Source organism: Chanodichthys erythropterus, chromosome 9, assembly GCF_024489055.1.
Source record: "Chanodichthys erythropterus isolate Z2021 chromosome 9, ASM2448905v1, whole genome shotgun sequence".
Classification (NCBI taxonomy): Eukaryota; Metazoa; Chordata; class Actinopteri; order Cypriniformes; family Xenocyprididae; genus Chanodichthys; species Chanodichthys erythropterus.
Genome location: NC_090229.1, coordinates 33,594,335 through 33,621,098, shown reverse-complemented (window position 1 = coordinate 33,621,098; position 26,764 = coordinate 33,594,335). Strand labels below are relative to the sequence as shown.

Sequence of the window (26,764 nt, the reverse complement as noted above, 5' to 3'; positions counted from 1 at the left end):
AAATAAGAAATAACAAGAAATAACATATATTGATTTGCACAAGATCATTGTATGTCTGACAAAATAATGTTTAATTTATTAATAATAATAAAAATTATTTATTAATTAGTATTGTTTTTTATTTAATATTTTATTTACTTGTCTATTATAATTATTATTCATTATAATTAGTTATTACCCATTATATTAAGGAGTGCAGCTGTGAAAGAAGCACATTTCCTCAGACAAACATGACTTGATCGACAGATAATCCTGAGCTGGTGTCATTATGTTTCGGAGCGCTCCTGCTGCTGTGACCCGGATGTAGCGGCGCTCTACCTCCACTCGTCTGATCCTCTTATCAGCGATAAGGCGGCCGAGATGGATGTTGTCAACCAGGTAGGGCATTCAATCAAAGCTATTCACCTAATAAACTCTACAATGTACTGCAAAGTCCTTACGCTTATTCGCGTATAAAAGCAAACTGGCTACTGTTATTTGACTAACATTGATTTTAACAGGACGGATAATGGAGTTATTTTAATGACTTACCAGGACAAGAAAATACCTACGACGTCTCGTTGACTTCCAGGGAATCCCTGTTGGATGCCACCGAATAAAACACTACAGAAAACCGTTAGAAATTCAAGACAATTCGCGTAAAACCGATAACAACAGGATACAAGCAGTGCACTGGGATTTATACTATGATTTATACTATGGTGTATATATATATTATTTATTAAGAATTCCTGAACTAATGCGCAACTATTTTCAAACGAGGAGCTATTTGATTCAAACTTACTAAATAGCTTAAAGTCTTTTATTTTCATGTTGCATCTGTGAGATTAGACCTAAATGGACGAGAGCCGTCTCTGGGTAATTTATCTGTATTCACATTGATGTCCAGTTCGCGAACAAATCGTCTTTTGAACCGGTTCTTTTTAGTGATTCAAACGAACCGATTCACATAACGTTCGTAAAAGTGAGAGCTTTGGGAACAGACATGTTGGAGCCATGCACAATCTATATGACTCAAACTACATAATGCTGCTTTTGACTGACGCCTCAAACTATGAACTACTATCATTAATTGAAACCGCCCGAGAGAACCGAATAGCTAAAATGAATCGGAATTTGCAATACTATTTATTCAGATAGTGTGTGTCACTTATTACGTTGTAACAGAACAGGGATATCACACTCTAGATTACAAAATACGCACAAATATATGGTTTGCATGGGCACTAAAGAGCAAAGTAAGAAATAATTGTGCGACGTTGTCGCTGCATCAGTCTGCAGTGTGCCGCATTCACTCGCGTGCTCTCTGGCCTTATGTCTGCTGTGCGAGTCAAATATATCGGCCTGTAGCCTGCAAATGCTCGCCAGTTGCACTTTCATAAAGGAAACGTTGAGATAAGCAGCTTTGACTAATTCTAATGCTTGCAAAGTCTCCCTCTCCTCTCACGTGCGCACTATTGGTCGCTGCTGCGGCGGGCAGCTCTGTCGTCATCACGACGTAAGCAGGGACAGTTGGGTTATTAGAGTGTGTTGAGAGAGAGTGAAAATTTTATTCATATAAAGGAGACAAATGCACAACACCTGCTGCAATATCCACCAAAATACGCGAGTCTGTGCACAGTGGAAGCAATAAGCTGAAAATATACCTTATGAATTAAGTAATTATAAGTAATAAATAAATAAATAAAGTAGATCTGAATATCCAAATTTGAGTCCACAACAAATCAAATTGAGTAGTAGACCTAGTAGAACTAGTTAACTTAAATATTTAAGTAAGCCCATTTAAAAAACAATATTTATGAGTAATGTGAACTTATTTCATTTGTGTTCACTAATATAATAATTTTAATATAAAGCAGCAAGCGGTTTGTACAGTCTTTGAGGCTTATTTGTTCTTGGCTCGTCCTCAAACTGAAAATTTAACAAAAATATTGAGAATACCTTAAAAATCTAATTTGTTAATTAAATAGTAATTTCTACGGAGCCCCGGACATGACATGCAGGAAAAAAAAAATTGTAGGCTAAATCATGCGCACAATTTACTAATTCGTTCCCTCGATTTACTAAAACGTCTGCATGATTTACTAATTTGTTCCCTCGATTTTCTAATTCGTTCCCTCGATTTACAAAAATGTGCACACGATTTACTAATTCGTTCCCTCGATTTACTAAAACCTGCGCACAATTCGATTTACTAAAACCTGCGCACGATTTACTAATTCGTTCTCTCGATTTACTAAAACCTGCGCACTATTCGATTTACTAAAACCTGCGCACAATTTACTAATTTGTTCCCTCGATTTACTAAAACCTGCACACAATTCGATTTACTAAAACCTGCGCATGATTTACTAATTCATTCACTCGATTTACTAAAACCTGCGCACTATTTACTAATTCGTTCCCTCGATTTACTAAAACCTGCGCACTATTCGATTTACTAAAACCTGCGCACGATTTATTAATTCGTTCCCTCGATTTATTAAAACCTGCGCACTATTCGATTATCCAAAACCTGCGCACGATTTACTAATTCGTTCCCTCGATTAACTAAAATGTGCACACGATTTACTAATTCGTCCCCTTGATTTACTAAAACCTGCGCACAATTAGATTTACTAAAACCTGCGCACGATTTACTAATTCATTCCCTCAATTTACTAAAACCTGCACACTATTCGATTTACTAAAACCTGCGCACGATTTACTAATTTGTTCCCTCGATTTACTAAAACCTGCACACAATTTGATTTACTAAAACCTGCGCACGATTTACTAATTCATTCCCTCGATTTACTAAAACCCGCGCACAATTAGATTTACTAAAACCTGCGCACGATTTACTAATTCGTTCCCTCAATTTACTAAAACCTGCGCACAATTTACTAATTTGTTCCCTCGATTTACTAAAACCTGCGCACAATTTGATTTACTAAAACCTGTGCACAATTTTCTAATTCGTTCCCTCGATTTACTAAAATGTGCACACGATTTACTAATTCTTTCCCTCAATTTACTAAAATGTGCACACGATTTACTAATTTGTTCCCTCGATTTACTAATTCGTTCCCTCGATTTACTAAAACCTGCGCACGATTTACTAATTTGTTCCCTCGATTTACTAATTCGTTCCCTCGATTTACTAAAACCTGTGCACGATTTGATTTACTAAAACCTGCGCACGATTTACTAATTCGTTCCATCGATTTACTAAAACCTGTGGACGATTCGATTTACTACAACCAGCGCACAATTTACTAATTCGTTCCCTTGACTTACTAAAACCTGCACAAGATTTACTAATTCATTCCCTCGATTTACTAAAACCTGCGCATGATTCGATTTACTAAAACCTGCGCACAATTTACTAATTCGTTCCCTCGATTTACAAAAACCTGCGCACAATTTACTAATTCGTTCCCTCAATTTACTAAAACCTGCAGTTAAAATCACGATTTACTAAAACGTAAGCACGATTTACTATTTCGTTCTCTCGATTTATAAATCATGTGCATGATTTATAAATCGAGGGAACTACATAGTAAATTGTGTGCAAGTTTTGGCATTTATTTCGGTCTGTCTAAAAAACAATCACTTTAGTGATATTCAGAGATTTTATTAAGGTACTATAGTTTTTTATTACTGTATTTACAAAGCCACTGAATTATGTCTTAGAATGTACACTGTAAAAAATGAATGTGATTTTAACGGTAAAATATTGTAAAAATGTTACGGAAAAAAATTGTAAATAGGTTAACAGTAAGTTCTCATACTATATACAGGGGAAAACTGTAAAAGCTCTTACCAGACATTTTATGTAATTTTCACAGTAAAATGCTGTAAATTGTAACATTTTTAGAAGTAAAAAAGAACAAATCAATGTAAAATTTATTGTCAAAAAATGTAAACTGATATTCCCACAATTCTCTGCGTGACACTCCACATTTAAAGCATTTTGTTTAAATAATCATGTTTCTTATTAGTTTTTGTTATCAGGTATGTACATTAGGGTTTTATGTTACATCTTCTGTTGTTTAATGAATGTTTATTGCATTATGTAAGTGTTGTGGGTTACCATGATGGTGTTTTTGCGTTTGTGTGAATGACTCTTTGCACATTCTTTATATTAGTATATACTTCAACTTGTGGAAAAACTACTTGTGATGAACTCATTCTTCATGTGGTTTTCTCTTTTACCACCTGCATTATTATGGTGGTTGTCAGTATTTATTAAAGGTAAAAAACAGATTTTAGTAGTAGTATGAATTGTTGAATTTACTAGTTTACATTCAAATTTTCTTGTTTGTAAATTACAGTTTTATACTGTAAAATTTAGAGTTTGTTCTGTAAATGTGTTTACAGTTTTTTCTGTATTTTTTACAATATTATTCTGGCAACCACAGCTGCCAAAATTATTTTGTAAAAACTACGGAATATTTTTTACATTGCATTTTAAACATTGTACTGGCAGATAATATAATAATAATGAAATGAAAGGCCACTTTTGACCACAAAGAGTACATTTTCATGCTGTTTCTTAATACACTTAAGTACACTTTAAGTACAAGAGTAGGATGGATATAATCACAGGCATATTAATTCAAAACCAAAATGATAATCCAGGATAACAGGAACAAACGGAACAGCTTTTCAAACAGTGATAAAGACAATACTGGACAAAAACTAGAACCAAACATTATCATTAATGGTTACCAAACATAATTGGATGTACTGATACCACTTTTTCCAGAATGAGTCCCATACTGATACTTTCTTTTTTAGTTCTTGCCAATACCAACTACCGCTACCTGTGTTTTCATTGCATTTTTAATTTTTAAAATTAAAACTCTTTGGATTGAACATTATATTAAGTTTGCACTGAAGTATATTCTTTTAAAGTATATTATATCCATTATAAGTACTCTTAAAATTATGCTAAGGAGTACTTCTTTTTCTCAGATAGATATACTAGGTTTGATTGTTTTTATAGCAGTACTTTTTGTTTTTGACATTCTCTATTCATTTGTTTTTTAGTTGGTCGCTACTGGGCAGTTCACAGTCTTCAAACAGCCATTAGGATTCATTAAAGTCTTACAATGGGTGAGTAAAGACAGTACTTGCAAGGTGTTATTTTTTTTTATCTTGCTATTTTTAATACATAATGCCTTTTCTTTTCTCTTTAATTCCTATTATTTCCTTCTAAAAACTGTAATCTCTTTAGATATTTGGGGTTGCAATGTTTAAAACTGTAATTTTACCAAAAGAACTGGTATTTCCTACAGGCAGTGCAAATCTAGTTTAGTTTCTCTTAAATATAGCTGGCAGTAAACACACACACACACACACACACACACACACACACACACACACACACACACACACACACACACACACACACACGCACACACACACGGTATTGTGCACATCTTGTGTGGGTGGCTGTAAACACTCACTGCTGTTGCTTACATAATGAGAGGAACAAGAGAGTTTACAAGTGATTGTAAAACAAAACTGTCATTTATGAATCTTTAGATCAAGAGTTCAAGTGCCCCAGTATCTTTAGAAAATGTGTTTGTGCATGTTTAAAGTTGTAAAATAGATTTGTAGGTATATACTGTAGGTATAAGCATTGAGATAGTATTCCTTTATACATTAAAGACTTAAAGGAACATTTTTGTTATTTATTGTATGATATAAAATTGCGATGGTATGTTATGTGAGTTATTTTGCTTCAGCGCAACAGTAAATGTTCTGAAATTTTAAATTTTTTAGGAAATAAGATAGTAGTCAGTTAATGGGTCCTTTTGAAAAAGAAGAAACATTGTTATCTGGCACGTCTGTAGATTTAACATCCTGCGCTTTGGTTCACTGTGATATGTCTTGTATTTGTGCCCATTTCTGTCTAATTTTCTCTTTAAAGCTTGCTCAGAATTAGAGAGATGTTTATAGTCACTGGACCAGAGCTGGCATGCATCCTCGGTTGGTTCTTCTCCAGCAAAACTCAAAATTGCAGAATGATTTTGTGGATGTTATGATGCTTTATTGCATAAATACATTCACTTGCCATTAAAAAGTTCAACTCCCATTTGTCAGGCGCTGTGTAGGCTGTATTAAGCGCACGATCACAAAGTAATTCCACTAGGAACACGAGGAAAAATCACAGGGAAGAAGCTCAGAAAATAACCACGCTTAAAGTCCCCCTGAAATAAAAATTTTACTTTTTTAACTTTTAGTATGAATATGTTAGTCTTAAGGTTATGAATAAGCTGGTGTGTTCCAAAACAATGACAAAATTTGCATTTAGGAGATATAAGCATTCAAAACTTACAGTCTCTCACTTCCACTAAAATAAATCGCGGATTTTCATGACATCACATCGCACTTCAGCTTCTCATCAAATCTTCTGTCCAATCAAATGCTCTCTAGAATCTGAAGTTCTGCCCCCTCATACACTATCAACAGACACTGAAGCTGCGGCTGAAATCGGTCATTTGTTCACACATTTACTAGTTTCTACATGGTAAAGTGCACATAGTGCAATATATCCATGGGTTTCAAAGACATCACTTCCACTATGCCCGTCGCCATATTTGTGACTGGTCACAGCTGCACGCTCCGTTTAAGTCTATGGTGACAGCAGCTACAACTACCAGAGGAAGGCCAACGAAACACTCTCAGAAGGTTCACAACAAATTTACAATATGTGTGGGATATGTGGTGCTGTTAGCCGTTTCAACAGTCGTCAGAACTACAAATTTATTTGATCACAAAGGAGTTAGATCGGCAGAATTATTGGCTTCATTCAGAAAGGACCACACCACTGGCAGCCAAACAGCAACGCACAACATTAATAACTGCTGGGACTGTAATTTACATAAGATTATAATTGTATACAATATTGTATTAAAATATTGTGAATTCTAGTTGCTGTGTTTCGGCGTGTTGTTACAGGATGAACAAATTCACGACACAAGCTGACTACATTATTTAGTTTAAGTAGCCTACATGCGTGCATGATTTTGTGCAAATATAAGTTGTAATTTTATGTCCATCTTGTATAAATATATATGAATTACCCTATATAGGATGTGTTCCTTTGAGTTAATTAACTTTGTTTAAGGGTTATTATTCTCTTCAGCTTCAGCGTGCGCAGCTTAAACAGCAATGATTAAGTTATTAAAATGTTTACAGTAATATTAAAACTTTCATATTTTAAAAAAAATAAAATATACATTATTTTCAATAACTAGCTCTTATATTGTTCTTTTATTATATTCAGCAACACATGGTTTGATTAATAAGGATCACGAACAATAACTGATTTTTTTTCTCAAATCATCTCATTTTGATAGTATTATTTGAGCTGCGCACGCTGAATGAACATCCGTAAAATGAAGCGCTTTAAGTTAATTAACTCAAAGGAACACATCCTATGTAGGGTAATTCATATATATTTATACAAGATAGACATAAAATTACAACTTATATTTGCACAAAATCATGCACGGATGTACTTGAACTAAATAATGTAGTCAGCTCGTGTCGTGAATTTGTTCATCCTGTAATAACAAGCCGAAACACAGCAACTAGAATTCACAATATTTTAATACAATATTGTATACAATTATAATCTTATGTAAATGACAGTTATTAATGTTGTGCGTTGCTGTTTGGCTGCCAGTGGTGTGGTCCTTTCTGAATGAAGCCAATAATTCTGCCGATCTAACTCCTTTGGGATCAAATACATTTGTAGTTCTGACGACTGTTGAAACGGCTAACAGCACCACATATCCCAGACATATTGTAAATTTGTTGTGAACCTTCTGAGAGTGTTTTCGGTGGTAAACACTCATGTTCCAATACTCGTGCAACTCAGTAACAGTCTTTGGATTCTCAGTCGATGAAAAAATCCTCTCTATCACCTTTAAAGGGGACCTATTATTACAAGATGAAATATACTAAGTCTCTGTTGTCTCCAGAATGTGTCTGTGAAGTTTCAGCTCAAAATACCCCACAGATCATTTATTATAGCTTGTCAAATTTGCCCCCATTTGGGTGTGAGCAAAAACATGCCGTTTAATAGCTTGCGCTTCGGTTGCTCAAGAACAAAGAAGCTGGAGAATCTCACGCAGCCAAAATGAGGATTGTCAGTAATGGTGTTCAGACTTACATTGTTCAAACTGGAGTCGACACTGATGGAGAGACTCCATCAACTTTTAGAATGAAACTCAACGTTTCTGAATGGTTAGTGGATAAATTTATGAGTTGATTCCACTCACCGACTAGCATGTGCCATCATGTTCATCTTTTGTGTAAATCCAGCGTTGAATTGACCCTCATTTGTGAAGCAGTCTGGTCTGAAATGACAGCATGGTAACAACACTCTACAACAACTCTTCCTCTTCTCTAAAGCAGCCCAACATGGCCTCACCCCCTTTGCTGCGTGTTTCCAGGGGCGGGGTTTATGAAAAATTTTAGGGTTAGTGATGTTACCAACCCGGGAAGAAGCTTGTTGTAGTCCTTACCAGGCGTTTGTTGTAGTCCTTAAACAGGGAATTCTTTAAAAGAAAATATCTCTTTGCATTGAACTTTGAGCATCATAACTTTGCAGATGTTGTTTATGTTCTAACAGCAACATTACACACTAACTAAAGTTAAAAAAAAGTGAAATCATAATCAACCACCCCTTATAAAATCCTAGTGAGCTACCTAGAAAAAGATTAAGGCTGTTCCAAAGGATATGCAATCCCAAAATTGGGAAAATTTAAGCTGCATTGCAAAAAAAAAAAAAAAAAAGCAAGAATTCAGAAACATATGATTCATTCCCTACTTAAAATGTTGTTAAATTAGTTAAATGTAATTAAAAAGTGGACTTATTTACCAATCGGCACGTGATCAACCTTCAGCTTGTCATTTTCAATGTTGAAAAAACGTTTAAACAACATTAAATGATGAATGGTTGTTTAAAAGGTTAACAAAATACTAATAAATCAATACTAATTTTAATTCACATGTTGAAACAACGTCACTATATCAATGTTGATTTGATTTGCAAAACTGAAAAACAAAATTCAACAGGCATTCAATCTTTATCCATGTTGCTGATTAATTTTGTGTATTTTAAATGGATAGTTCACCTTAGAATTCTGTCATTATTTACTCGCCCTCATGTCATTCAAAACTTGTATGAATTTCTTGATTCTGCGGAACACAGAATGAGATATTTAAAAACTGTCACTGTGTTTACATACAGTTAAGGTCAATGGGGACCAATTTGTGTTCGTTAATGCTTATTAGAGTGTCACGCCATTAGCTTAGCAACATGCTAAAACCAAACTCTACTGAAATAAATCATGCACAGAGGGCTATTTGTGACACGCAGTGATGCTGCCTGTGTAGAGTGTTCCAAATCTGTCACTCATTCAGTGGTGGTTAGGATGCTGCCTTCTAAGGGCAGCTCTCTGCCTTCGAGGCAACTTACTATGTTTTGGAACAGAGATTATTTGTGTGTTTGTATTTGTGTGTGTGTGTGTGTGTTTGTAAAGTGTAGTAGATCATGACAGCGTGTGTAGTGACAGATGGTGAAGCACATCAGAAAGATTAATAGCAGGATTTTCTATTCAATGGGATCTTCCTGCAGTGAAGGGAGGGTGTGGTAAAAATACTCTGACTAACTAATCTGTTTGTGTTTGTGTGTGCTCATGTGGGCGTGTGTGAGTGTGAGCATGTGCCTGCACCATTGTGACACCAGTGCATTTGCTAGGTGTTTTAATTACTGCTTTAATACCAGTCAGTTAACTAATGTTATTGTGATCATTTGTTAACGGCTCATGTTTGTCACCTCATCTCATTTGCTAAGTATCCATGACAACAGGTGCAACACAGTGACAAAGATACAGTAGCTGCATTTCTTTGCACTTGTGTCAGCAATGCAATCTGATCGGGTTAGCAGATATTTTATTTTTTATTTGCTGTGATACAACAGATGGTGAATTAACACAGAAACATGAACCATTCTCATTTCTGTATTTTCTCTTTTCTTTATATTTTATATGAATCTCCCTTCTTTTTCTTGACATTTTTAAATTAGAGGTTTACAAGTGAAATGTCTGTAAATATTTTTTATTTATTTAAATGTTTTTACTTTCATGTGTACCATTCAAAAATCCAGTAAGAAATAAATACTTTTATTCAGCAAGGATGCATTAAATTGATCAAAAGTGACAATAAATACACTTTTAATGTTCAAAAGATTTCTGTTTCAAATAAATGCTGTTTTTTTTTAGCTTTCTATTCTTCAAAGAATAGAACTGTTTTCAACATTGATATTAATGATAAATGTTTCTTGAGCACCAAATCATCGTATTAGAATGATTTCTGAAGGAGGATCATGTAACCTTTAAAATATATTCAAACAAACAAACAAAATTTAATTTCAACTGTATTCTTGATCGAAAAATTCCTTCCATCCTCAAATTTTAATGGGAAGTGTTAATGTATATAATTTTGAATAGTTTACACATTTGCATATTATTGTAATGTCTTGTTTAAGATAATTAGAAATGCTTTTCCTACCCAGTTTGCACTGTGCTAGTAGGCTAACCTGTCTTGCAGGACACTAGCATAATAGTTAAAAGCTTATATCCAGCCTGAATTGAGTTTGGTCAAACAAGAGCTCTGAATCCTGCCTAAAAACAAACAAACAAAAAATATTATAAACCATACCAGCAGTTTGAGTCTGTAATAATACTTTTACTGTATTTTTGAACAAATAAATGCAGAAAAAAGAGACTTTTTCAACTTAATTCCTTCAAATGCTTGACTGGTGGTGTATTTATATTTATTTATGTAGTTTCCAACTTTCCATATATTCCTTGAATATGCGATCTTTGCTTCTTGGGATTTTTTTTTTCACATTCTATTCAGTTCATGCTAATTGCCATTCTAGACACTTATTCACTTTAACAACTGTCTCTCTTTCTTTCTCATTCTCAGTTCTTTGCCATCTTTGCGTTCTCCACCTGTGGCGGTTACTCTGGAGTGTTTCGTCTGAGCGTTGAGTGTAAGAACCGCACAGAGAGTGACCTCAACATTGAGGTTGAGTTTGGCTACCCGTTCAGGTCAGTGTTCCCTGCCATATCTGTCCAATCAGATCCCAGTACAGCAGCACAAGTCCTAAATAAATATTGACAGTCTTCCATTCTTTAATTGATGTGTTTGATTCACACAGTTCACACATGGTGCTGTAGGTCAAGCGTCCTGTCAGTTTTTTACTGTACAATATAGAAGTCGAAAACACTTTTAAAAATAAGGGTTCCAAACAGCGTTTTTTTTTTTTTGCAAAAACAACACTAAAAAGTTCAGTTCAGCTCTAAGAGAAGTTTTCATTTTCTTTAGTATGTCTAGCATTCATGTAACTACAATAAACCTAAACAGAACAAAGTATCTCTAGAGAAGTTTTATATGTTTAAACAGGAAAATGGCAAAAAGCAATGCAATTGTCAAAGACATTCATATATAGTGCATGTTCATCTAGGAAAACAGTGTGAAAAACACTTTCGGTGTGAATGGCCACTTATTCACATGACACAGCAGGACTGTAGCTGAATTTTCTCAAAGTTTACTCTCAAAAAGTAGCCTTTTGTTTCAATTGTTTGTAGGTGAATATCCACTTCATCCAGCGCTGCTTGCAGGGTCGGCCCTAAGCAGATTTTCACATGGGTGTATTTAAGTATTTGGTGTTGTTTGATAAACACCAAAGCAAGTAAAAAAAATCAGAATGTCTGTTTGAATACATGTATTTTCATGTCAATGACATGACATGCATATTTTTGTGTCCAAGTACATTACTTCCTTTTAAAATAATTTGATAAATTCATGACATATATCACTTTTGTTCTATAAAAAAAACTATTTAATTTGAATTCATTTTTAGTACATTTAAATAATACATACTATTTTATGTTTTGTTATCTTAAACACCCAAAATGTCAGGTGGTGCAACTGTCCAAACAAATGAACAGACTAGGAAAACTATTTAAAATGGTGTCTTAATAATACAAAATAATGGCATCATTTTAGGTTTGAAACCTTTCATATAAACAAATTTTATAAATATCAGTAGTTTTAAAGCTGTTGAGATAATTGAAAAACTTTTGCCCAGTAATGTAAATGTCAGGGTGGCACAACTGTAAACATGGTTCTTTTATTATAAATTGACAAGGAGGACCCCAACTGATCCTTGTGGCAGAGTGAAAAGGTTTGTAGATCTCTCTCAAATACTGGTAAAAACTGTTAATTTCAAGTATGGGTAGGTTGGTACACTTTCCATGTCAGGTGGTACAACTACAGTATATACATACAACTATTTGGTTGTACCGCCTGACTTAAAAACAGTCAAAAAATTAATTTAAACACTTTGAAATGTTATTTAACAACTAAACTTGTTTAAACACATTGTTCATGACATTATGAAAATATACATTACATCAAAGATAAAAAAAAAAAAAAAAAAAACAATTTTGAAGCTTTATTTGTCAATGACACAAATACTGTTTGAAGCTGGTGTCAAAAACAGAAAGTTGCGCTTGTGCTGCTTTGTGTACTAGGGTAACAATGGTATTTCTGTTGTTCCACAAGCACCACCTACTGCCAGAGTGTGAATTTGCATTTTCTTTCAGCACGTCTGCTGCCTTTGCTCAGATCAATGCGAAAATCAGAAAGACTTTTTATGCAGCAAATATGCAGTGTTGTAAAATTTAACTGGTTGATGAAAAAGAAGCTAATCTGTGATCTACAAATCTAAACAATTTGGATAAAAAGTTATCTAGAATCATTCACATATTTGAAGTACCCACGATAAAAATCATCATGCATGTGCTTTACCGCAATATGGATGAGATTGACACTGTTACATTGGCACGGCATCTTCAAAGCGCTTATGAAATGCCTAATTAAATTGATATGACACAATGCAGCAACTGCCATTTCAACAATATCTTTTCCAAATTAATCACTTCCACTTATCCTTATTCTTTTTCCTCTTATTATCTGAACCCCTGCCATGTGGCCCCCTGGTGGCCACAGTGAATGTTCAACAATAAATAAAAACAAAATGAAAGTAAAGCGGCAGTCCCTCATGGACTGCTGCACACACATAAGCAAAACATAACGTAAAATAGTCCAGGCCTTGTCCTCTCTCTTTCACTCAGATATTCATCACAATAGGAAAGAAAAGACTATTGCAACCTCCATTTTACACTGTTTATGATTTCCATAGGAGAACCTTTTAAACATATTCACGTGAACTAACATGCACATACATTGGTCAAGCGATTTAAATCTCTGACAAACATTTACCTTTTTCCACAGACTGCACCAGATATGGTTTGATGCTCCTACATGTAAAGGGCCGGAAACTGAACGTCTCTTTCTGGTGGGAGACAACTCTTCCTCTGCTGAGTTCTTTGTCACAATTGGTGTCTTTTCCTTCCTTTACACAATGGCAGCCATTTCCGTGTACATCTTCCTCATGGAGAAGTACCGCGAGGGAAACAAAGGCGCTCAGGCTGTGAGTCTTCTTGCAGTCTCTTTCCTGTGAGGCAGATAGCCTTATGTGCCATTTTGAAATCATGAAATTAAAATGTGAAATTTCAGCTGATTGACATCTTCTACTTTGATTCAGCATAAAATGTAATGGCTGAAATGAGAGAGAGAGAGAGAGAGAGAGAGAGAGAGAGAGAGAGAGAGAGAGAGAGAAAAAAAATTGGTAACACTTTACAATGAGGTCCTATTCCTTAATGTTAGTGCATTACCTAACATTCACTAACAATGATATATACATTTTATTTGGTGTGTATATATATATTTTGTTAACCCTGTTACATTACAAATATAATGTTACGAGACTGAAGATCAGTGGAAAATGTCTGACAGCTTTAACTAACAAATCTGATTGAACCATGAAGCCTATCCCTTTAAATATTGTCAGAAAGATTTTTAAAGGGTGAAATGTCACAGCATCATATGATGGCAGTAAAAGCATATTTAATTTTTAATATCATATAACCCATTAAAATGTAATAGTGATGAGTATTTCAATGGAAAAAATATAAATAATTTGGTTTTATTGTTCTACAGGATTTTGTGGTGACAGCTATTTTTACCTTTATGTGGTTGGTGAGTTCAGCGGCGTGGGCCAAAGGTCTCTCGGACGTTAAGGGGTCAACTGACCCCGATGAGGTCATCAATCTCATTGATGCATGTGATCGTGAGGAAAACCGCTGCAAAGAAATCCATGAACCTGTGGTTTCTGGCCTGAACACATCTGTGGTGGGTACAGTCACTATAAATAATGTTATTGTGCACATATATGATATGTATTTCTAGAATTTCATAAGTCTTAAAAGTCCCAAAGACAAAGATGAGGCAGAAAATTCCAACACAAAGGTATTTAACAAAAGAATAAACACAGGGTAATCCAAGGCTACGTAACAGTGTGCAAGATACACAAACGACAACCAACCCTGAACTGAGGAAACAAAGAAACTTAAGTATACACTGATAACAAACTAAAAGACTAAGAGGTGTGATGATCAAATGATTTGCCATAGTAACTAAAGAGAGCGGGAAACTAGAACAAAGACAACAGGAAATGAATCAAATCAAACTAAAAGTCCATGATAATGAAAACTAAATGTCTGGGAGAAAACAAAAGACTGAGAGTTCCTGAAATTCCCTAGAAGGCACGGCATTGCACCATGGTAAGGGAGAGGAGGTGGTTTGGGAGGCAGGCGGAGGGCTGGTTGGCAGGAGATGCCAAAGACGAACAGGAGGCGGTAGAAACCAGGGATGTGATGATGGATGTGACCAGGGTGGAGCAGAAGATGGTAGAAGCCAGAAAGATGTGATGGGATGACAGGATGATATCCAGAAGCCCAGCCAGATAGTACCCCATGGTGGCATTGCAGGAGGGAGAAGCCACGGTGCTTAAGTAGACAACGCCACCATGGGGACGGACGACGGAGACACTGCCGATAGGGAAGGGGCCCAACCCAGGCCGAGCTGACAAGTCGAGGGAGCCCGATGACGTTGGAGGCCCAATGGTCAACAGTGGAGCTGAGGGAGGGAGGAGTGGCGGTGGAGGAGTAAGGGCGATGAGCTGAGGTTGAGTGGTGGGGACAGCGGCCAGAGGAGGATCCAGGGAATCCCCCAGACTGGGGGTAGAGCTTCTCTAGACATCGTAGAATGGCCTCCCTTCAGTCAAATTATGTGACTACTGTAAGATACGGTAGTCATGCATTGATAATCATTCATTATACTCCATTATACATTGTTATATACAAACTCAGCCTGCAAGTGACCAACCTTAATGTTTTAATGTGGTTAAAATAATGTAAGTTGTTGTTTCAACATTTAGTTTCACCTATGTTTTATCAAAGTTGATTAGATTTGCAGAATTCAACAGTGATCAGTGTTGTTACAATAAAAAATAGTTTTCGTTAACTGGAAAAAAAGAAGAAAAAACCCTGAAATAAAATATGAAAAACTTGTGGATTTTGCCTAGGCAACTAACTGAAATGAAATAAGTTGAAGTACTAAAATAATGTGAAAAAAATCACATAACAAATAACGTCTCGGTTACAAAGGTAACCCTCGTTCCCTGAAGGAGGGAACGGAGACGTACGTCGGACAGACCGACGAATAGGAATCTCGCTAGAGAGGCCAATCTACTTCGAGTGTAACTAAAACGAGCCAATGCACATTGGCATGCAATCATATGCATCAGCTGCTCGCCTCGCAGCGCGGGTATATAATGAGCAGCAGGTGAGTTGCATCTTTAGGTTTTCGCTGAGGAGCCGAACCGGATAGGCGGCAGCATCAGCGGGGTACAGCGACTGCTGCGACGGGACGTACGTCTCCGTTCCCTACTTCAGGGAACGAGGGTTACCTTTGTAACTGAGACGTTCCCATTCAGTCGGTCACGTTCGACGTACGTCGGACAGACCGACGAATAGGAATCCCTACCAAAGCGCCACAGGAGCTGCCCTCTTCCAGCGCTCTGTTGTAAGCCACCTGAACCCCTTTGCCTGAGGATGGTGGGACAGGGCTAACACAGAGAGAGTCTATCACTGCTGTTCCCCAAAACCCATTCAGTGAGACTATTGGATAACGCTGGGAAAGCGTACCCTTTTGCTGGGAAAGGAACGCTGCGGAAGCCACATCCTTCCCCGAAGGAGTTATGTGGAGAAGTACATATGGACTAACCCTGTAGGGCTGTGCTACATATGGAAGAGCTGGGGTGACTCCAACCCGATGAAGGGTAGGTTCTCCCAGAGGGAAAGACACGGGCTTCGTTTAGGAGCAACCGTGGAACCAACCATATGGGATCCCCGTAGGGTCACACATATGGAGCCCAGCCTAAACCCGGTTCTCAAGGATACAACGGAGTATAGGCCTGGCGCCAGACGCTCCACCACGTCGGCTGCCGAAGGGATATCGGAGGACTCGACAGGGTCTGCCTTGTAGGGACTCTCTAGAGAAAAGAAGCGCATGTAGTGCAGCAAGCCGACACTAAGCCGGGGCCTCTCCGTGCCTCTGACCTGTGGCGAGAACACGGGAGGAGACCGGCTCGACACGAAGGCTATAGTATCTAGAGAACGTGTTAAGTGTCGCCCAGCTCGCAGCTCTACAAATGTCTGTCAGCGAGACGCCACAAACCAGCGCCCAGGAGGATGCGACACCTATCGTGGAGTGAGCATGCAACCTGAGCGGGCAGGGCACACCCTGAGCTTGGTAAGCCAGGGCGATGGCATCCACTATCCAGTGGGCCATCCTCTGCTTGGAGACAGCCTTTCCCTTCTGCTGGCCTCCATAACAGACAAAGAGCTGGTCTGAGGTCCTGAGGCTTTGGGTTCTGTCTATGTGCAGTCGCAAAGCGCGAACTGGACAGAGTAAAGCCAGGGCTGGGTCTGCCTCCTCCGAGGGCAGCGCTTGCAGGCTCACCACCTGGTCCCTGAAGGGAGTGGTAGGAACCTTGGGCACATAGCCAGGCCGGGGTCTTAGTACCACGTGGCTATCACCCGGCCCGAACTCCAGGCACGATTCGTCGACCGAAAATGACTGCAGGTCCCCTACCCTCTTTACGGAGGCCAATGCCACCAGCAGCAGAGTCTTCATAGACAGAATCTTTAAGTCTGCTGACAGCAAAGGCTCAAAGGGAGCAATCTGAAGTGCTCTCAGCACCAGAGTGAGGTCCCAAGAGGGTATGGAGGGGGGACGAGGAGGATTTAACCGTCTCGCCCCCCTAAGGAACCTGATGACCAGGTCGTTCTGACCAACAGATTTGCCATCCATGTGGTCGTGGTAAGCGGATATAGCAGCAGTATGGACTTTGAGGGTGGAGGGGGACAGCCTACGCTCCAACCCTTGCTGCAAGAAGGAAAGCACGACTCTGATCGAGCATCTTCCTGGCGAGAAGAGCACCACTCGATGAACAGGTTCCACTTCGAGGCGTAAGCACGTCTCGTAGACAGTGCACGTGCCAAAGTGATGGTGTTAAGTACCTCAGGGGGTAAGTCACCTAGAACCTCTGCGTCCCGTCCAGGGACCAGACATGGAGTTTCCAGAGGTCTGGACGCGGATGCCAAAGAGTGCCCCGTCTCTGAGAAAGAAGGTCTTTCCTCAGAGGGATGGGCCAGGGAGGGGCTGTCGTGAGGAGTGAGAGTTCTGGGAACCAGGTCCGGTTGGGCCAGTAAGGCGCAACTAACAAGACCTGCTCCTCGTCCTCCCTGACTTTGCACAGGGTCAGCGCAAGTAGGCTCACTGGGGGAAACGCATATTTGTGCAGGCCCTGGGGCTAGCTGTGAGCCAGTGCATCTGTCCCGAGTGTCCCCTCGGTCAGAGAGTAAAACAACTGGCAGTGGGAGGTTTCTGGTGAGGCAAACAGGTCTACCTGAGCCTCTCCGAACTCTCTCCAGACCAGCTGAACCACCTGGGGGTGGAGTCGCCACTCTCCTGGCAGCGCAGCTCATGATAGCTCGTCGGCCACACGGTTGAGCCACACGGTTGAGCACACCGGGAACACTCAGATGCTTCCGACTCCACAGGAGGAGATGGCAGGCGAGTTGCGACATGCGACGGGAGCGTAGACCACCTTGACGGTTGATGTACGCAACGGTCGCAGTGTTGTCCGTACGGACCAGTACATGCTTGCCCCGAAGCAAGCCTTTGAGGCAGCTCAGAGCAAGGCGTACTGCCAGCAACTCGAGGCAATTGATGTGCCAATGCAGATGGGGTCCCGTCCAAACCCCTGAGACTGCATGCCCGTTGTACAGATGCACAGAAGCATCTGTGAAAACCACAGCATGCCGGGACACTTGTTCAAGGGGCACACCTGTCCGGAGAAACAAAGGGTCCGACCACGGACTGAAGGTTTGGCGGCACTCCTGAGTGACTGGCACCCGGAACGTGCCGCGCTGCCACGCCCATCTCGGAACTCGGCCGTGAAGCCAGTGCTGAAGCGGTGTCATATGAAGCAGACTGAGCGGTGTTACAGCCGCTGCAGCCACCATATGCCCCAGGAGCCTCTGAAAGAACTTCAGTGGGACCGCTGTCCTGCCGTTGAACGTATTCAGGCAGTTCAACACCGACCGAGCACGTTCCTCTGTGAGGCGTGCTATCTGTTCGACCGAATCCAACTCCATACTGAGAAAAGAGGTCCTCTGCACTGGGGCGAGTTTGCTCTTTTCCCAGTTGACCCGAAGCCCCAAATGGCTGAGGTGACTGAGCACCAAGTCCCTGTGTTCACACAACTGATCCCGAGACTGTGCTAGAATGAGCCAGTCGTCTAGATAGTTGAGAATGCGAACACCCTGTTCTCTCATGGGAACAAGGGCTCCCTCCATGACTTTCGTGAAGACGCGGGGAGACAGGGCCAGCCAGAAGGGTTGGACTCTGTACTGATATGCTCGACCTTCGAACGCGAATCTCAGGAATGGCCTGTGTCGCGGAAGAATCGAAACATGGAAGTACGCGTCCTTCAGGTCGATCGCTGCAAACCAATCTCGGGGACGGATGCACTCGAAAATGCGTTTCTTCGTGAGCATTTTGAACGGTAGCTTGTGGAGGCTCAGATTCAAAACTCGCCGGTCCAAGATCGGTCGTAACCCGCCGCTTTTCTTGGGTACAATGAAGTAGGGGCTGTAGAACCCCGACCTCAAATCGGGCGGAAGGGACCGGCTCTATCGCGTCCTTCGCCAGTAGGACTGCGATCTCCGCACGCAGGACAGGGGCATCGGCATCTTTCACTGTAGTGAAGAGGACGTCCCTGAACTTGGGGGGGATGCCGGGCGAACTGAATCGCAAAGCCGAACCTGATGGTCTGAAGGAGCCAGCGAGACGGACTGGGGAGCGCTAACCAGGCTCGCAGAGACCGTACAAGCGGGACCAAAGGGACCACCGGTGAACCCGCAGCAGGGCAGCGAGGTGGAACACAGGGACGCGGCTCGGGGGGCTCTCTTTGTGAGGCGGCCCGAAGCGGCGTCACAGTGTGATAGGCAACACTTACCTGGCTTCACGGATGGACAGAGGGAGCAGTCGAGGCTTTGGCTGCCCGCTGCTCGCTGCTGTCCGCTGGCGACAGAAGAGGGGGATGGGAGTGGTGAGATTTTTCTTCTCCCACTGCTCTCCAAACCCTCTTCAGACCTGGAAATGGAGGAACTGCTCTTTTAAATTTGGGTACCGCTGCCTCTTGGGTCAGTGGCGGAACAGAAACGAACCCAATAAAAGGTTTTACCACCCGGCCCTCCTCCAGGGGTGAAAGAGCAGCCCCACCCATCTCTGGGTCGCCCGTCTCAGGGGTGATTCTCACCAACCACTTAAACAGCTGCAGAGACGGGAGGCGTCATCTCCCCGCAATGGACACAGCAGAGCCTGCTGGGCCGGAGTTTCTTGCAGGGGATGACACCCTTGGCGACGAGCAGACTGAGGGGCGGCCCAAGAGGAACTCAATGGTTTGTCATGGGAAGCTCCCCGATCCGCTACTAACTGAGGAGAACCGCTCGGCTCAGTCCTCGACAGTGTCACCAAAAAGGCCACCTCGTAAGATGGGAGCATTGAGAAAGCATTTAGCTTGACAACCTCTCACACCTCACAAGGTAAGCCAGGGGGCACTTCTGGACCACTGAGGTGGACATCGTCTGGCTGAGGGCCGGCGCTGTGACTTTGATCACGATTAGTCAACAAGTGCAGCTCAACCCCAGCACAGAACTACCCTCATGCAAAAAGAGTGCCTTGGCCTCACATGCAGGGTGGGTGTGGTCTGTGTACAGCCACCCCATCCAAGAGGGTAGTGAGAGAGGAAAAACTTATGCAGATTTTGGCACCTTTGACATTCCATATTTATGGCACCAATATACCCCCATACTGCCAAGTTTTCCATGCACATCTGGAAGACCCAGGAAAGCATGGCTGTAAACTCCGAATCTGAGTCAGCATAAGCACACACCATTACAGTGGCTAGCGTCACCCTCATTACCAGAGCATAACAGCACTCTCTCCGATGCTGCAATCGACGTCTGTCCTTCAGCTGGAGCTCTGAATGAAATGCTAGGTTCCCCTATGAGAAGGACCAGCAATCCAAACCAGAAACTGCACAGCTTGCAATGCGCTAGAGAGGGAGGGGCCCTAGGGGGTTGGTTCCCCGAAGGAACCCCTCAACCTCATGTCACCCAAGCCATATCAGCAAAGTAGACCTCTTCTGGTGCACCAGAGATGGTGCTACAATGGAGATTATGCAAGGGAACCGCGCATCTAGAGCGCCGAGCGAGCGCTGGGTTGCTGTGACAACCCGCGCTGCAGCCCGGCAGCTCGATGGCACACGACACACAGAGGAGCGAGAGGTTTGCTCTCGTTGATCTCCACGGTCTCCCAGAGTGTCGGGCAGACCCGCGGCTGTGCTTTTACATATTACTATATTACTACTATATTACCATATTACTTCCCGGAGAAAGAGGAGTCACGACCGGCGTGTCGACGTGATCATGTTCTCATATGAAAACATGAACACCCACGAACATCATTTCAGCATGCGCCCAGACATGTGAAACGGTGATCGTGGCCGTCAGTGAGGACAGGAATGACCGCATCCAGAAACACAAGTAGGATGTCATCTTTAAAAAGACGCAAATCTACTTGTGTAAGCTCTTTCAGGGACTTTACTCTTTTAGAAGTGCTGAAGCACGCAGGGGAACGGCCACCGCAACACAGACAGGGATTGTGTGCAGCCTGTCGTGTGCTCTCTCTCTCTCTCTTTGAAGGCGCTCACTCTTACCAGCCGTAAAAATGGCTTTTCAGCACTCAAAAGCGCACAGTACCGGCCGTGAGAACAGCCTTCTGACGCTGTAAAACAGCTATTTGCTCAAAAACGGCAAACGAAACAAAAACAGAAAAAGAGAGGACTTCGACCCCGCTGCTGTGCTGTTCAACCAAAAAGCTTGACTCGTCTTCTAGCAGACACTCGCTTGCAGAGAACAGGAACAAACACCGTTCGGCTCCGAAGCGAAAAGCTACAGATGCAACGCACCTGCTGCTTATTATATACCCTCGCTGCGAGGCGAGCAGCTGATGCATATGATTGCATGCCAATGTGCATTGGCTCGTTTTAGTTACACTCAAAGTAGATTGGCCTCTCTAGCGAGATTCCTATTCGTCGGTCTGTCCGACGTACGTCGAACGTGACCGACTGAATGGGAACTAAAGGGAAAATTAAAACTGAAAATACAAAATGAAAGCTAACTTGGTATAGTAATAAATACTATAATTGTATATAAACAATACTAAAATAATACTGAAAGTGATTCAATCTTGATCCTTGATGCTGACTCATCTGTGAATAAATGCTGAAATTCCAACTGGAAATGCTTTTCCCTCCAGAATGTTCATTTTTAATGACAAAAAAACAAATTAGATGACAAAATAAAATGAGGACTTTTTTACTGTCAATATAGATCTCATTTGTGAGCAGACTTTAGAAGGTTATGGCCAGTTATGCAGCACCAGTACCACTAGGGCAACAGCTACTACAAGATGAGTTGCAACGTCCAGTGATAAAATCAGTGTATGTATGTTTAGCCTAATGAAACTAGCAGTATTTTCATCAGGTAAAACAGGGTGTAGATGTTTTTGGGTATACAAATGAATGGATACAGTATGTACAAGTAACCATTTTGCTATTTTCTCTGACTCCTGCAGGCGTTCGGGTTCTGTAATGTGGTGCTATGGGCAGGGAACCTGTGGTTCGTCTTCAAGGAAACCGGTTGGCTTGGAGCCTTTGCTGGCACTTACATGCCCTCTGGAGAGAAGCAGCCAGCACCAGACTCCTTTGGCCAGGGTGGGCACAACTGAAAGGCTGAAAATTAAAGCATGGAATTCACAAGAATTCTTATGCTCTCAGTGCATAACTTCATATAAGTTTATGTATTATCACTACCAAGATTTTTATTGCTGTTATAAACATTTATATTTAGGTTAATGTGAATCTCAAGAAGAAATTCAGTATTACAGTAATGAGGATCAAGGAATGTGATTTGAATAATATACTTAATTGTCATTATACTAATGTCAGGGCAAAAATCTAATTTGAATGATCCTACAAATAGGCTTATTTTCTTTATCCAAAATATCTCTCTTTTTTGGAGTGATTTCTGACATATTCTTGACAATTTTGATTCACCCTAATAGAACTTTCAGGATAATTGTCATTTGAAATATTTGACATTTTGAGGCTTGCAAAGGTCATCCTATTTAATTATATTCTCTTTTAAATGTGTTTTTCTAGGCTATGGACAAGAAGGTTATGAACAGGACCCTTATGCCAGCTCTCAGGGCGGGTACCAGCCTGAATATGGCCAACAGGGTGGTGGATACGAAGGCGGTGGTTACAACCAAGGAGTGTATGGTCAGGGTGAGCCCACCTCCTTCTCCAATGAGATGTGAGTCCGGCTCCGCTGGCTGAAGCTCTGCACTGGTGAGTGAACAAGCTGTAAGCTGTAAGTGTACAAGCATATGTAACCCCGGTTCCCTGAGAAGGGGAACTAGACGTTGTGTCACGGAGTTGACAATATGGAGGATATTATCAGCGTGACTGGGGTTTGAAAAGGGTGCCTGTAATGCACATAATCAACTCTTTTGTCTGAAGGAGACATGCAAGCAAGCCCTAGGCATAGCAACGAGGTGCAGCATCTCGTTCCCCTTCTCAGGGGACTAGGGTTACGTACGTAACCTAGAGCTTCCCTTTCAAAGTGTTACTTCGATGCTGCATTATGTGCATTTGCCTGCCACTGAGTTGACGCTATGGGAAACATCTCTGTTACTATTGGAACATCTGTTCCCTTATTGAGGGAACGAGACGTGGTGTCGATGACTGACACTAGGGGTCACACTTGGGAGCAGGTGAGTTGTGACATGCATCATGAGCGTAAACCGCTTATACACTACTGCCATTGTGTTGACCGTCAGGACCAACATGTGCCTGGATCAATGGGCCATCAATATCGCTAGCAATTCGAGGCAGTGATGTGCCACTGCAGATGATGTCCTGTCCAAGAACCCAACACTGTGTGCCCATTGCACACAACATCCCAGCAAGTCTTGGATGCTCCTGTTGTGTCCAAAACACATCTGAACATTAGTCTGAGGGGACTAACCCCTGCCCTTAGAAATGCAAGGTCAGTCCAAAGGGCTGAAGAAGCAACAACAAATCAGTATGATAGCCACATGATGTGTGCCTCTGTTCCATGACTATCTCAAGTCTGTAGCCAATGCTGAAGCTGTCTCATATGCATTAACCCGAGCACTGTAACTGCCGCTGAGAATGCCATATGCACCAGAAACCTCAGAAATTGTTTCAGTGGAACTGCTGTTTTACTCTAAATATCTTCAGGGAGTTCAGCATCAACTGAGCGAGTTCCTCATCATGATCTGTGAAGTCATAGAGACTTCAGCTCCATCCTGAGAAAAGAGATGGTCTGCACTGGGGAGAGCTTGCTCTTTTCCCAGTTGACCTGAAGCCCCAAATGGCTAAGTTGTCGGAGCACCAGGTCCCTGTATGCACACAACAAATCTCGAGAGTGAGCTAGGATCAGCCAGTCCTCAAGATAGTTGAGAATGCCAATGGCCACTTCCCTTAACAGGGCAGGGGCAGCCTCTTTGACTTTTGTGAAGACCCTCAAAAGCAAACTGAAAAACGTTCACTGTTGATGCAGAATCGAGGCATGGAAGTACCCATCCTTCAGGTCTATCGCCGCAAACCAATCCTGTTGGCGAATGCATGTCAGAATGCATTTCTGTGATGACATCTTGAAAAGGAGCTTGTGCAGGGCCCAATTCAAAAGTCACAGGTCAAAGATTGGGTGCAACTCACCGCTTTTCTTTGGTACGATGAAGTAAGAGCTGCAGAACCCCTTCTTCATCTTGGCTGGAGGCACAGGCTCTATTGCGTCTTTCGCCAATAGGACTGCAGCTTCTGCACGCAGGACAGGGGCGTCTTTGCCTCCCACTGAGGTGAAGAGAACGCCGCAGAACCTGGGTGGCTGCCTGGCGAACTGAATCACGTAGCCAATCCTGTGGCTGTGGGAGTACTGCAACACCTAACTTGCTCTGTAAGCCCTAACTGGAATCGGCCTGTGAAGGTTGAGGAACCTGCCTCTGAACGGAGTACCCTGACGTGTGCAGGGATTTGTGTGAGTTGTGTCCGCACATTGAGGAAGTGGTAAGTCTGCGACCAACATGTCAAGGCTGCAAACTGTGGCCCAGAGAATGAAGAAGTAGCTCTTTCTTTGAAAATATGGGTACCCCTACCACTTGGGGCAAGCGGTGGAACAAAAATAAAATAAAAGAAGATTCTCCACCTGGCCCTCCCCCGGGGGAAGGAGCGGTACGTTCACCAATTCCTGGGAAAGAGCAGCTCCTCTCATCTCTCAGCTTTGAAGCCTTCTTGGGGTTCTTAGAGCTCGCCTGATGAGAAGGCTAGATTCCTATCCCTCGGTAGAGAATCATACAAGAATCAAACAAGAACATAGTCTCTTACCACGGATGTATCATAATAGCCGCGTTTCCACTGCCCGGCCAAAGGCGGGCGTGCTAGTGCGTGCCAGGGCTGGTTGCGTTTCCACTGTCACTTCCGGGGCTTGATCGTGCCTCTTCTGTGCTTCCTCAATGCCAAAGGCACGGTTTTTTGGCCCGCTGAAAACTTTGGTCCAAAGTGGGCCAGCTGGGGCTTGAGGCACGGTCGAGGTGAAAGGCGGAGCTAATCGTAGTCAGGTGATGGTCTACACACTGAAATGGGTTGGGTTGTGTGACATTTGATCAAGGGAGGTGTGTTTAAGGGTGGTTTTTAGATTAGCGCTGTGGAGCTAGCGGACTGACAGTGGAAATGCATCTTGATTTTGGCCTCGGTGCCTAAGGTCTGTGGCCATAGGCCCAGCCCGGCACGCTGTTAGCCCTGGCTCGCACTGGCCTGACAGTGGAAAAGCGGCTATTGAGTGCATCCAGCTCTCTCAGGAGTGGAACCCACTCCAACAGTGTTATCTTACATGCGCACATGAACAAGTGGCTCCTGAAGACAAAAAAGCTTGTGTATTACAGGCACCCTTTTAAACTCACAGGTGCTCCACATATGACATAATGAACTACTGTATGCCAATGATTATTGGCTTTTGTTTCCATATGTGAACTCCACATACAGTATATTCACACATGAACTCTCTCTCTCTCTATAATTATATATCTTTACAATCAACATTTTAAAGGGGTCATTTTATAAATTTTACATTGGACACTACCGATCAAAATTTTGGTTCAGTAAGATTTTTTCAGAATGTTTTTGAAAGAAGTCTTTTGCTCACCAATGCTGCATTTATTTGATCAAAGAAACAGTAAAACAGTAATATAATTGTGAAATATTATCCGAAATTAAAAACTGTTTTCTATTTGAATATATAAATAAAAGTTATGATAAATAAACATTTAAACGTGTCGTCTTTGCAGATCACAGCAAGAGGACGGTCATGTGATCAGCCAGCATGGAAACTACTAGCTATGTTTCCACTGTCTTCAGTTGGTTTGAAGAGAAGGGGGTGGGTGGGATTGAAGCACATTTAAGAAATTTTATCAGGGTTGATATTAACATCATAACCAAGAGGAGACCCAGGACATACTGTCTATTACATCGAATCTAGCAGGAGATTATTCATCCTATTATGATGAGGAAAAACTTGAATATGCTACCAAAAAATGAATGAAACCTATGATGTATATGTTATGTACGGGGAGCCATTTGAATGAATTATATAAATTATAGTAATACACTGAATGTGTTTGTCTGTGGTGTAAATATGAATTATATTTAATTAGATATACTGTATTGTGAATTTAACTTATTGTTGCTTTTTTTGTGATTCCAGTTTTAGCCCCCACATTTGTTTTTATTTTCCCTATCTTACCACTTCACCACCTCAATCATTCAACCCATGGTAAGAGATCTGACCTTAAACCTCCTACTGAATGTTTTTTTTCTTTTTTATTTGTGTGAAACATTCTTTGAAGGTTCACGAGAACACAAAGGTTAAATAGTATAAAAGTTCTGTATCAATCACTACTAGAAGTGTTAACAAAAGTCAGTAGTCTTAGATAAAACTGGTAGGGAGAGAAACTGAGTAACAGAAAAGCTAAGAACAAAGTGAAACAGGAAGTACAGGCCACTATT

General features: G+C 41.3%; 1 protein-coding gene across 1 annotated transcript; it reads left to right on the top strand.

Annotated features, from left to right (window-relative positions):
- Positions 1-297: 297 nt before the first annotated feature.
- Positions 298-26,156, top strand: sypb (synaptophysin b). Its single transcript, XM_067394038.1, has 8 exons — positions 298-378; positions 5,035-5,100; positions 10,996-11,120; positions 13,372-13,570; positions 14,140-14,331; positions 22,252-22,390; positions 22,838-23,026; positions 26,047-26,156. The coding sequence occupies exons 1-7, from the start codon at positions 361-363 to the stop codon at positions 22,993-22,995; spliced, it is 897 nt and encodes a 298-aa protein (XP_067250139.1). The 5' UTR covers positions 298-360; the 3' UTR covers positions 22,996-23,026; positions 26,047-26,156.
- Positions 26,157-26,764: the final 608 nt, after the last annotated feature.